The sequence below is a fragment of the Trachemys scripta genome, chromosome 8 (genome assembly GCF_013100865.1).
Source record: "Trachemys scripta elegans isolate TJP31775 chromosome 8, CAS_Tse_1.0, whole genome shotgun sequence".
Taxonomy (NCBI): domain Eukaryota; kingdom Metazoa; phylum Chordata; order Testudines; family Emydidae; genus Trachemys; species Trachemys scripta.
In genome coordinates, this window is record NC_048305.1 from 97,662,573 (window position 1) to 97,676,437 (window position 13,865).

At 41.4% G+C, this 13,865-nt stretch overlaps 1 protein-coding gene across 1 annotated transcript in view; it reads right to left on the bottom strand.

The window, feature by feature from the left end:
* The window catches only part of LOC117881752 (nardilysin-like), a 75,593-nt gene continuing 61,728 nt past the window's right edge, over nt 1-13,865 (bottom strand). The window contains exons 22-31 of the mRNA XM_034779395.1: nt 11,852-12,014; nt 10,213-10,244; nt 9,702-9,840; nt 9,035-9,082; nt 8,496-8,548; nt 7,076-7,159; nt 3,049-3,139; nt 2,412-2,528; nt 1,715-1,804; nt 1-869 (exon numbers count right to left, since the gene is read on the bottom strand). Of these exons, the coding sequence (XP_034635286.1) occupies nt 690-869; nt 1,715-1,804; nt 2,412-2,528; nt 3,049-3,139; nt 7,076-7,159; nt 8,496-8,548; nt 9,035-9,082; nt 9,702-9,840; nt 10,213-10,244; nt 11,852-12,014 (997 nt within the window). The 3' untranslated portion in view covers nt 1-689. The remainder of the gene's footprint in view (nt 870-1,714; nt 1,805-2,411; nt 2,529-3,048; nt 3,140-7,075; nt 7,160-8,495; nt 8,549-9,034; nt 9,083-9,701; nt 9,841-10,212; nt 10,245-11,851; nt 12,015-13,865) is intronic.

The following is a 13,865-nucleotide window of genomic DNA, read 5'->3' on the forward strand; positions in this document are numbered from 1 at the left end:
ATTATTTCACAAGGTGCCATTATGATCCCTTTATGCTGCTCTCATAGCATAATGGAGGCCAAAATACCCTCTGGGAATTGCGCCAGCAGCGCAGATGGTCCTATGCTGCCCTCCTGTGCAGCCACTGGTGCCGGGATGTGTTGAGTGCGTGACTAGTGCAAAAGTGGATGGAGGCTATTCTGGACTGTGAGACGGCCCACTGGTTAAAAAGCTGTTTGAAGGCAAGTTTTAAGTACGGAAATTTGCTGATATGGTGCAGTATCTCTTTAAGGCTCTTACAAGTACCTTTGCAGAGTAATGAAAAGTTCAAAGAGATCTCTGAAATAGTGTGTCTAAAATATAAAGACTAGATTATTAATGTTTTAAGTTTACATAGCATGTTGTCTTGAATACAATAAGAACGCAATAAAAACCAAGGGAGGGAAAATGACTTGAAGTATGTTAAGAATGGGGACAGGAGTTATACTTTCCATTAACAACTGTTAAAAATAAATTTGTTTCAGATTTCAGAGAAGGAGTGGGAGAGAGCAAAGTGGATGTACAATGCTACAAAGCTTCATTAAAATAAGGGAAGAACTCAGCTACCGCTGCTGACAATACAAATTCATTTAGTGAGGCTAAATGATTCAGTGTTCTCAAACTGAAAATTACTTAAACTACACTTAAATGCAGGGGAAAACAACTATAATTTATTTTAATATCTTGTGGTAAGGGAGGAGGTTAAGTGTTAATGTGAAATTTCTAATGTCCCTGATGTAACTGGTATTCTTCATATAGGAGGAAGGGGGTAAGAATGTGAGTTGATATATTTCCCCAAGTAAGGACTGTTGAACATCTGAGTCGCCTTCTTGTTTGCCAAATCCAACCACCTGAAAATTCAAAGGCCAGAGGGTTACCAAGAAGACAGTAAAAGTTTGGATGTTTAAAATCTAAGAGTGGGTCATTTTAAGCATATTTTAGCTAAACATTAAGTTTCAATCTGGATTCCATGGACCTCAATACCTATAGCAGAACAGACCAAATTAAGGGTACGTCTACACTGCAATCAGAGGTATGACCGCAGCCCATGTAGACATACCTGAGCTAGCGTTGATCTAGCTAGTTCAAACAACAAGAGCAGGAAAGCCACAGCATCATGGGCTAGCTGATAGCCACTCAAGTATATACCCAGGGTTCTAGGTGGGTTTGTACAGCCTGTGCTGCCAGTGCTTCACTATTATTGCTATTCACACTAGCTAGAGAACAAAACTAGCTCCAGTATGTCTACACTTTGCTGCAGTCACACCTCCGATTCCAGTGTAGATATATCCATAGGCTTTTACTTCTTTCTGAAACTTTCAGAGTTAAGTAATTTATTCCTAATACTATGAAAACTTTATATAGACAAAATGAAGATTTATTCCTCTCCTCTGACATGGGTTTAAAGCAGTAACAAGAGTTCAGATATTAATAGCTATAGGAAATGATATTTTCAATTTTATCATTTAATTACTTTTTTAAAAGTGAAGGTTGTTCATTCTGCTAGGGTGCTTCAAAGTGCTGCAAAGATGACTTACATAAGCCTCTTCACAGGAGTCTATTTTAAAAGAAGTTAGTCATAGAATGTGGGAAAGAAGAAAAGGACAGGCCCTAGAAATTAAATAAGAAAGTTACTGTTAACTCAATGGTGTGAAGCAATCTCATCTAACATCATGATGATTCCAAACATACTCACATGTATACTGAGTGCTTTCCTCTCTTTGCCTCTATGAGCTTGGAACCAGTCAACTAGGTCTGACTTAGTTACTGACCGTAGTGCTTCAACCTAAAACCCACAAGAGTACACTTTTCAAATGTCCAAATTTCAGACACATCTTTTAAAAGCAACCTAATTCCCAACAGTTGAACAGTATTTCGAACGTTTCTACTAGTCTTCTGCCACTATCCTCCAGTTCCATCCCAGAACAAATACTTGTAGGAAAATTTTAAATCCCGAAAGCAGCAGTTAGTGACAGAAACACTTGCTGATGCTTATGAAATGGAATTGCTAGACGTTTCTATGAATTCTGAAAATCCGGTTCAAGTTGTAACTACTATTCATCTTGACACACTTAAAACAAAGATTTCTTTATACAGATCTCTCCAGGTCACAATGCATTCAGACCTTGAGGTACTGACTCCACCCTCTAGGACTCCATATTAATTCCTAATACTAGGTCACTATAAATTGATGCTTAAGTATTGACAAGATGTTAAACTTTCTATTCAAGAAGCAATATTCAGTATTGATGTAACGCTGCCCCAGTAAAGTCAGAGAGAGTTTACCATTGACTTTCATTGAGCCAGAATTTCACTCTATATTTCAAATATAAGTATCTAGTGAGACATAGTAAGACAATAACATTGGTTGACATTTAAGTTTCATTCACTACCTCATGGGCAAGTCTGTCAAAAAGATACTGCTGAGTCATTATTTCATTCCAATTTCTATCCACCTCTTCTCCAAGATAGGAATCTTCACATTCTTTAATATGTATTAGAGCACTGACCTGTAAAAGCACACTGATTATTATTACTCTTACACAGAAGCCACCATATCGGGAAAGGGGTGGGATTCTGCTTCAACAGGGTTTAGCTAGGCTCAGGCTGCTGTGTATTGAATGATTCAAAGCAAAGGTTGAACTTGTGTTAAATGCAACTGTTGGCCTCTAAGGTTGCTTTGAGTGCTGAATTACTAATAGTCGTAGCGTCCATTGAACAAGGCTGCATGTGTCCCCTGAGCTCATCTGGAGCCTTTCAGAAAAACAGGAGACCCATCCCGGAAGGGGAAGAGTACAAAACCAAAAAAGGAAAAAAAATCAAAGTACCCTGTCCAGTGCCAATTTCAGAAAATGCTACTGTGCGTTGTAGCCAATGCCTGGAAGCATGACCAAGGAGCAGCTCTAGCACCAGCATCTGATCGCTTCCACTTTCTCCCTCTCCAAAGAGCTTGCATGTTTTGTTTTTAACAATATGGGAAGATCAGAGCCATTCTTATGAGTTGTGTTTGGGCTGCTTTTCCACTTTTACCTGAGTCCTGAATGCTTTTTCAGTTAAAAGCCTCATTTTCCCCTCAAAGTACAAAAGAAATTCTTCTATTTTCTTGTCAACAAATTCAGAGCTGAAAGGAATAAGGGAAATATTAGGAACCATATGAATAACATTGGCAGAACTTAATAAATAAGTGGGGGGAAATCAATAGTTTTAAATCTGGAGGTTCAGGAGCTAAGAACATGCTTTGCTGTTTGCACAAGTGAGTCCTTCATTATCCTAAGGAGAAACTAAACAAAAAGGGAAGAGGAAAAATGCGATTTTTGAGAGGCACAGGTGGTCCATAGAACATAACCTGTTTGCTAAGGAGCATACAAAGGAAAGACATTATCAGTTTCAATTTGTAATCTTTCCCTGTCCTAAGAAATAAGATAACTTGACAAATAAAGCTAGCCAGTCCTTTCATATAAGACCACTAAAGATTTATGTGCAGGAAGCCAATACTACTTCTACTTCTTTTAATTCCTGACTGGTAATGGCATGGCAGAAATTTTGCTAGCAAGTAGTCCTAAGCCATAGAGAAAGCATGAGCCTGGGGTCCCAGACACAAGCTAAAGGACTGTAGGGAAGCAGGTGTTATATAGGTGTGACAGCTGTTTAAACAAGTGTTTCCCAACTGCTATGTCCATTGGGCTGATATTTCCAAGGAAAAAACATGCAGCAATTTGGAGGGGTGCAGAGACAAAGAAAAGAAGGCTGTATATTATTATTGTTTCCAGATTGCTTCTGTTTTTGTTAAAAATTAAAGATTAGCAATAAATCTATTTAAAATCAGTGATAAGATGTTGAATCAAACCAGTTTATTGTGAACTCTGAGTTTAAGATAAAACAGCATTTGAAAGGTCATTCACTTAAAGCTTTGAAAACTGAGATGGGTTTTACTGGCCTATGAAAAGTAAGTCAAATATTTAATATACAGTAGTCTAATGGTCTTGTGTGTGTCATAAAACATTAGAAATGCTGTGCCGTGTGACACTGAAATAGAGACAAGGAGGAGTTTTCGCAAAAGTGATGATCTTGAAAAGTGAGCGTGGGGAAGCAGTGTGCCAAGCCCCCTCACGAGCAAACACCTTGCAGTGTACTTACTGACCACCCACCAGGATTTCAGAGGGAGAGTCTCGACAATGCCCCTAGGGACTAGGTGTAGACGAAAAGGGAACCCTGACCTTTCCCCCTCCATCTGAGCTCTTTGTAGCATTAGAGCCTAAGATTAAAACTGTATGTGGAAAGTATGAGTCATGGCTGTAATTACACAGAATCTACTAAAGAAGTGCATTCTATGGCACTAACTTAATACCACACATGCATACAGCTTCAGAGAGAAGGCATGCAGGAGTCATCTTTGAAGCACCCTAGCAGAATGGACAATAAAAATCAAAGGTGAAATAAACCCAGCAAGAAGATTAAAATGCTTCACTCAGTTCAGTGGTAAATGAAGTTGGAGGCAGTATAAGCACATCATTGTTGCCTTAAATAGGACACAATGTGTGGCATGACGAAGACCACTGGTTGGTCAGAGTCACACATGCTCAACATTTTCACCATTAATCACTGATTTCTTAAAACTTCAGTAAATTCTCTATCAAATAAAGTCGATATGTTAAAACAATACATATGTCATGAGGCTGATAGGGGCATTTTACGCACTGGAAAATAAGAAATCACCTAACTTAAATGACAAGGAGTCTGGTGGCACCTTAAAGACTAACAGATTTATTTGGGCATAAGCTTTCGTGGGTAAAAACCTCACTTCTTCAGATGCATAGAGTGAAAGTGACAGATGCAGGCATTATATACTGACACATGGAGAGCAGGGAGTTACTTCGCAAGTGGAGAACCAGTGTTGACAGGGCCAATTCAATCAGGGTGGATGTAGTCCACTCCCAATAATAGATGAGGAGGTGTCAATTCCAGGAGAGGAAAAGCTGCTTCTGTAGTGAGCCAGCCACTCCCAGTCCCTATTCAAGCCCAGATTAATGGTGTTAAATTTGCAAATGAATTTTACCATTTTTAACTTAAATGGTGAGTCTGTGGTGTGATACTTGTAATATGGACATCAGACTCTGCTCCGAAACAGATTGGCAAATGGGAAGAAGAATCCAGGACCAGCTCTATTGTGTGAGAGCCATGAGAACACTTTTCAGTACAGGCAAACTGTATTACACAGTTCAGCCACTAGATGGTGCAATGGACAGACTGGAAGTAACATTTTGCAAGATTTTACTTTGCAACCAAACTCCACAAGGAAACTGGAAACATACAGACATGCTCTTTAATTTATGCTATGGAGAAGCATATCTTTAAAGATTTTACATTTCCTGAAGACAGTCACAGAAATGACGATGAAAGGGTTCTGTCTATCTTTGATGCATACTTTATACCTCGGAGAAATGTGATTTATGAAAGCGCATGTTTACACCAAAAAATTCAACAACCAGAAGAATCTGTTGAATCTTTTATCACAGCTTTACTTGCATTGACAGAAAACTGTTTTTGAGACTGTAAAACATGAAAATATTGGAGATAGATTAGTTACAGGGCTTGCAGATAAAAATCTTTCACAGCAGCTAAAATTAAAAACAGATTTAACCCTACACACAGCTATTCAAATAGCAAACTAGTCTGAGATGGTGAAGCAGCAAAACCAAGAGCAATTCACCAAACTTGAAAAGCAAGAAATAGCTTAGGAGCTGTAAAAGATGCAGCATGACTGCTGAAAGTAATTATCATAAGACCCCTGAGAATAAAATGGACAAATTCCAGGCTAGCTACAAAGCCTTTCAGCCTAAATGCAGGAGATGTGGAAAAATTCATAGCCCAAGACATATATGTACAGCCAAAGGCGCAAGATATAATAAATGCACAAAATACAGACATTTTGCAGCTCTTTGCTGCACCAAAGCAGTCAGGGCGTTGACCCATATTACAGACAGACAATCAAGCATCACTGTTTCTGGGATCTATCTCATATGATCACACAGAGCCTGCCTGGGGAGTGAAACTGAATATTCATGGAAAGACTATTGACTTTAAAACTGACTCAGAAGCACATGTGACAGTCGTAACAGAAGGGACTTACCATAGCCTTCAACCCCTCTCAGAGCTGAAATCATCTGAGATCAACAGAGCAAACTTTACACATGGCAGATGCAGAAAAAGAAGATGATGACTCAAAGACTCCAAACTGACCAGAGACAGTCATTGCAATTAATGGACAGCCAGATGACCAAGTTGTTACACATCTGGGTTGTGTAATTAGAAAACCCATACAATTCAGAAACACTTAACAAAATTATATGTACTGAACTTTAAAGATAGCATGATAGTGTACATTTTGTAAAATTGTAGGAATGTAAAACTTAAAGAGGGAGATGTAATGGAATGCTAAATTGTATTTACTGTTACCCACTAGGTGGAGCCATGTATAACATATCTTATCTGCACATACAACAGCTCTAACTGGCGGCGCATTAAAGACATCTTAAAGAGAATACATCTCCTGTATCGCTCTCTGGGATGGAAGCTCTGTAACCAGTCCAAGACAGATTGCCACAAGACAAATCTCAGTGCTAAAGTACTGTGGAAAAACGTCAGGGGTCCTGAAATATTACTTGGCTTTATGCTTACAAGGTGGTAGACAGCTACTACTTCAGCTGAGATCTGCAAAGGTTAGCTCTGAAAAGCCACAGAAGGCCAAAGGCCCCTGAGATGGAAACACTAACATGCAGTTTAACCATTCTTTTAAATTATTAAGAGTAATAAATTCAGTTTAAGGACAGAAGGGACCACCAGAGCATCTAGTCTAACCTCCAGTATGTCAAAGGACACCAACATCACTCAGCCACACCACACTAACCCCAATAACTGGAAGTAAAGCAAAGAATTACAGTCCTCTGGAGATTAAACTATTGTATGCCCCAGGCAGAGAACAGGAGGAGAAACTGAGGTACACCAATGCCCAAGGCCTTGGAATTGATTAAATGAGATATACCCAGAAAAAACTCACTTGTTCTTGGTTGCTTGTGTGGTTACGGTAACAGAGAACCCAAGAATCCCAGATGTATTTCTACATGTAGGGTACACATGGTAGCTTAAACCAAAAGGAGAAAAAAAAAGTTCACAAGAACAAGTCACTTTACATTTACCATCCACAACTACTAAATTAGAATATTGCCAATACATAGATCTAAGGTTTTAGCAATGAGGCAGCTATCAATTCAAGATTCCCTCTGAAACAACAAATATCAAATCTCTTGAATCAAGTGACCTTGGACTTTTCTTGTTCAGCAAACAAGCTAAGGTGAGTATTCGTGTTCTGAGAAATCCTGCACTCCAGATCTGTGAAATTACAAGAACCCTTATAGTAAAAGCTAAGATTCTGTCATGGGTATTTTTAGTAAAAGCCAGGGACAGGATGTGGGCAATAAACAAAAATTCCTGGAAGCCCGTGACCTCGCCCTTCCCTGACTTTTACTAAAAATATCCGGGGTGGGCGAGGACTAACAATCAAGCACTGCCAAGGGGCTGACCTCAGACAGTTGCTCCAGCCTCAGGAGGGCTGACCCAACCCCAGCTGCTGCTTCAGCCCTGGGGACTGCTGCTCTGGCAGTCCACCCACTGGCCAGCTGCTCTGGAAGCCCCAAGGCCGATCGCCAGCCATTGCTCCGGTGGCCCAGGGACTGACCTCCAGCAATGGCTCCAACCCCGCCACGGCTCCAGCCCCAAGGGGCTGACCCAACCCCGGCCACTCCTTCAGCCCTGGAGCTGACAGGTGCTCCATCCCGGCCATAGCGGAAGAAGCCCCAGCGGTCCCAGAAAGTCACAGAATCCATGATCTCCACGACAGAATCATACCATTACCCATAGTCCAGGTACTGTGCAGTCAGGGTTATTGGAGCCTCTTCACAGTAAAGAGCCTAAGTAGAAGGGGTTGTAGCTGCAGTTGTGACAGGAGTTAATTCAAGCTCAGCAATCCCCACCCTTTACATACGTGGTCTTGGGAAAGCTACAGTGGTAGCTACTTGGAAGACAGAGTGAAGGCATGTTACTTTTGAGGAAGTCTAGCTCCACAGCCAGAGTCAGTGCTGAACACCAAGCTGGAGAGATAGTTTTCTGCTTAGTCAAATTATGTTACCTTCTGGTTATGGACTCTAACCTGGAGGACAAGACCTTGCTGACAATTATTTTTTCTGATGAGTAACTTGACCAGTTTAGAGTAGCTTTACTGCACATAACCTTGCCATTTTTATATGGCACCAAAGAAATTGCTGGTTTTGGCTTTAGGATGTTATACTGTACTTTCCGCCACACTGTGGCAGGAGTTAGTTATCATGCAGTAGGGAGTTTCCATAGTAACAAAGTACACAGGACGTATCATATATGATAAAGCAGTTGAACAGGAACTGTACCCAATGCAGTGAACTTACCCAAGGGTTTGCTTCGTTCGCAGGAAGTTGAAGCAAGGCTCCTCCATGTGCATCTGAATACAGCATGAGTTCAGTCAGAAGACATTCCTACTTATAGCAACAGATATCCCACAATGGCTGCTTTCGCTCAGACTCAGTACCGAAGAATGATCAAAACAAGAAACAATGGAAAGCCTAAACCGCAATGAATCCCCTCACCCCAGAAAGGAATTAGCATGGAGTTAAACTATAACCATGTAACCGAATTACAAGATATCCTGCTATTCAGGAAGTTTGATAGGAAGAAAGTTTACTTCACTGAGTTCATGAGTGAAACCGCTCATTGGGTTTTCCTGACATTATGCTTCAAACACCTATACCCATAGGGGAAATAAAAGGCTAATTTGAGTGGGTCACATGTATCATTAAGATCTGTGTCTCATCTTTACACCAGCCATTGTTTACATGGCAGACGCTATCATATATAGGACACAGGTGCTCCTTCTATGGGCACGCATTAATAAACACTCAAGCATTATTAGGAAAGGAACAAAACTTACCACAAGCAGCTCCATAAGGGTGTATTCTCTTAAACTCCTAGCCCCAGACTAAAAGAACAAAAACACTAATTGAAAACAGTTTAGAGGTTTCTCATGGAGCTAAGAGCTATGGTCCAAGTAACTAGAGGGGCCTTTTTAAGAGAGAGAGAGAGAGAGAGAGAGAACCAGTCAGAGTGGATTTCACCATTAAGTACATTGCAATTTGCAATAAAAAAAGCAATCTGAGACTTTCTGGCCTCCGATGTGTCCTCAAAGTAGCCCTCTGAGTGGAAGACAAGGGCTGCTCATGGCAAAGGGACCAGAATGGGTAAAAAGACAATCTTGAGGTAATCAAAGAATAGGGGGCATCAAAGGCACCATCTGGGGGAGAAAAGTTGAGGAAGAAAGGCAATATCAGGATGGAAGTGGATGGAATATGTCTGCATAAGGCATAATAGATCTAGAACTTTCACACACAAAATAATACAGACTATAACTTCATTAAGGGTTTTTAGCAACTTGGGCCTTGTTCATGTGTTTATGGGATCACTAGAATTCAAGACATATTCGTAAAATAATGGTTGGAGAATTGTTATGCTGATGGCTTTCCTAATCCAGACGGCATAACAAGTAGCAGCAGTCATCACAAGGAAAATAAATGAGTATACTCAAATGCTTAACACATTACCTGATAATAGACTGTCACTTCAGAGTTGGCATCACCTCTGTTAAGGGTTTTCACCTTGCAGAGTAGGTGTGTGTTTGGCAGGTCTACCACCCGAAATTGAACAGGACATGGGTGTGGCAAAGGAAGGAACTGCAGCTTTCTGAAGCGAGTCCAAACAGCAAAGTGTCAAACACTTGCCCATTCCTTAACCCAAAACAAAGAACCATAATCTTCATAATCTAGATACCTCAATACTCAAAACAGCTTCAATCCCCTCCCCCTTCTACAACAAATCTAAAATCACATCCTACTTGAACCACCATCAGATCCGAACACCAAAACCAGAAGATTTCCAGAAAATAGTGACAATATAGTTACTACATTTCTTTTTAAAAAATGGAAATTCCAATTGTTTACAACATTCTTCTCCACACCACAAAGGAAAAGAAAATGTTAACCAAGACTTATAACTTTGTAATATAATTATAGCTCGCAAGGGTGAAAGGTGAAAGAACCAAAGAGAGATACTCACAGAATAACATAATTCAGAAAATCCTTTGATTCCTAGGAAATAAAACATAAACATAGCTTTATTTAGAAGAATGGGATTATTAGCCCTTTAAGCATCAGCTCCAATACATTCTACACCCATCCAGAAAAGGGCCAGCAAATTCAGAACTGTCCAGTCCTCCCCAGCCTTGCCACATAGTACAGCATTTTGGCAGGAGGCTAGCCCAGCACCAAGTCTCTCCCTTCCCCTACAAGGTGACAGCATGATCTCGTCTATATTATGCTGTGGGAAGAAACAGACATCTCCAATCCAGTCTCTTGCTTGGGAGTTTGTAGCCTCTCAACAAGGCCAACGTGGAAGCCAAGAAAGAAGAAAGGGAATGAGAGAAATGACTTACAGAGTCTGCTGAGACGCTAAGTTGCAAGGGATATGCACAAAAGGAGTCAGGGGGAACTGCGAAGGAGCAGCTTGGGCCCCTGCCGAAGCAGTGCCAACAAACAAGAGAAAAACAGCAGTTTATGGTAAATGCTGCAGGACCTCACTGTGAAACTGCAGGGCATCCAGGGTCCTGAGATTTATTTAATTCACAAACTACAGCACTTAGTGCAAAACATCTCAAAGACTCCATAATACCCAGAGCTAAACCTCAATTTCTCCTAAAAGCCAATGCCCATGTTTGTCATTACAAGAATCCCCACTCCCACCAATTTAGTGGTGTATTTCTCAAAAGGCTTGACAATCCAAGAACAAATGTTACCGATCAAGGAAAAACTGATAAACACAAAGTGAAGACAGCAAGTGGGTTCATGCCCCATACTCACTGACTACACAACAATGTCTGTGACACTGTATCAGTGGGGTCAAACCCTGTTATATCCATGTTTTAAAAAGTCAGTTAGACTAGGTCAGACCTATGGCTGGATCCAGCAGTCACCAGGAAAAAGCCTTCACTGACTTCAATAGGAGTTTTGTGTGAGTAAAGATAACAGAATTGGACCCTATCGAGGCTTAATATGGTTTGACCTTGCTACATAGGCTGTATCTACATTGGCAGTTGTAGGAAAGTTTTCCCCAGTCGTACCAGCACCCGGGGAGCTCCACTGGTAACAAACACTGGGAGCACAAGTACGAACAGGCTTTGGCCTTTTTTACCACCACAGAGTTTAAAAATTATTGAGCATATTTAAACAACATGGGGGGGAAATCGTCAGTGGCCAGTCTACATTTGATGTCCCACAGTGTTAACAGCAGGAGTGGCGCCAGGGGTTTTGCTGCCCTAGGCGGCAGCGCTCCTCCTCTCAGCATTCGGCGGTGGGGGTCCTTCCGCTCCGCGTCTTCGGGGCACTTCGGCGGCAGGTCCCGGAGCGAGTGAAGGACCCGCTGCCAAATTTCCGCCGAGGGCGGCAAAATGCCACCCCCCAAATCCTGCCGCCCTAGGCGACCGCCTAGGGTCGCCTGGTGGAAGTGCCGGCCCTGGTTAATAGGGTGAGTTGCACTGGTGTGAAATACCCCTAAAGCTGCTAGTGCAAGCAAAGTTATACACTGGCAAACCAGTGTTATAAATGGGGTTTGTGGCAATTGTGTTTGAACAACTTCTAAAAGTGGTGGTTTGACCAGTTAATATAGACTTCAGGCTTCAGCTGCTGAGAATAGTACTCACTCTGCTTGTGAAGTTTCCTTGCACTAGCCCCTCCACATATAGATGTGATTTGAAACCCTTAACAAAGGATGAGAGCGACTCAGCGTAAAGGCCCTTCATTAATCTCCTGTATCTATCTATCATAGACCACTTGCCATGCTCCAAAATTAAAGAACGCACATCTCTGTAACAAACAACAAAAAAGAATAGTTTTAATTGTCAATTCAGAATGTGTTGCCCAATAGGGTCTTTAAATCCTGAACTTCTACCCAAGCTCTGTGACAAGCAAAATTTCAGCTAATCCTAACCAGAAATACCAAAGTACTGGTTAATCTGCCCTAGAGCTTCAGTCCTACCTCAGCTCCAAAATGTCTCTGGTAACCTGAGACCTCTGTGGCACAACTACTTTGGAATGTTCCTGGGGGGAAGACTTAAATACTGGTTCCCAGGATAACAACTGTATACTGCTTTTGAATTTTGCCAGGGTGTGTCACAATGCAGATTGTTTTTCTTTTCTAGGCCACTTATTTAACTCTGTGGACTTCTATTTCAGACTGCTAGTGTTTTACTCAGCCAGCTATAGGAACTCGACAAAGTGAGCTGTCATCAGAAGCAGAATTGCAGAGTAACACAGGCTGTTTAAACAACAGAACATACTAATAAAAACATCTGAAATTTTCATTCTATATATTTGAAAACTGAACAGGGAGAGGGTTAATTATAAGGTCCAACCAATAAGAGCTGAAGCCAGCCCTACACTCCCTTCCTCCCCTCACACACTCCCCCCCCCCCCCAGCATCTCTCAGCAATATCAAGCCCAGAGGAAACAGAAGTGAACCCAAATATGTTATGAGAGCTAATGTGATTCTTGGATGTATAAGCAGCAGAACAGCTACTAGGAGTAGGGAGGAGGTATGCACCATTGATAAGACCATTATTGGAATACTATGTCCAGTTCTGGTGTCCACACTTCAAAAAGGATGTTCAGAACTGGAAAGGCAAAGCCAAAGGCAGTAGACAAGGAACTGGGGGGGTTGGGGAGGGGTTGGTTGCATGGTGCTATGTAACTGCCTGAGGTGGCGCAAGATGGGGACAGCGCATGTGCAACCCAACCAGGCACTGCTACCACAAATCTCCCATTACAAGTGCAGTGACGCACAATTACCTAAAGTGGAGCACCCACAGGGACACTCCTGGAAGAAGAAATGGATTTTGCAGCTTTGGAAAAATCTTCAAAGTTGACACTGAACATATGCAGTATTAGCTTAACCAACTACGTCTGAGGAGCCTCCCACATCAGGAGGGGTGAATGAAGCAGTCCTCGGAACTCTCCTTTTTTTATTCTTTTAAAAAATGTGATTAAATGACAATCTAACTAACTATAAAGAACATTTGCCTCCAAGGGGCAGAAAAAAAACCTGAAAAATTGATGAGGAAAGTGTCAGGAAATTGCATGTGATCCAAGCTTGCTCCATCTTCAGTGGTTAGAAGAACTGAAGGGTAGTGGGGCCATGTCAGTTTTATACGCCTGAATTTGATATTCCTGCGTGTACCCCAGAATTTGATAGTACTGTAGTCAGCCATCTTGTGTGTTCAGCCACTGTCAGCTGAAAACCAAACATCACAGAGCTAGGATAATCTTAGGCCCTGAGAGGCAAAGCCAAATAGCTGGACATTTGCAGTTTTTCTATCAGAATGGGAGGTTGGGACAAGAAGTGAAGGTCCCATTAAAATAGGGGGAATGTTTAGACAAAGACCTTGGTTTTAGGTGCCTCTAATTTGGAAGTTTATTGTTATTATTAGAAATGCTTTGCTGCTAAGGAGAATAATGAACTGTTATTGTCTGTTACTAGGGAAATTGTTAGACTGTTAGAGGCTACTATGAATTATGTGCTTTGTCTGGAGAAAATTTATAAAAAATTTAGTAGAAAGGGTACTTTGGAGCAGTTTGAGGAAGTTTTCTTTGGGCAAGGATCTGATATCTAAGTTCACCAGCAGCTATATAGAAGATGGAGCCCCCCTGAAGCCTAGCCGC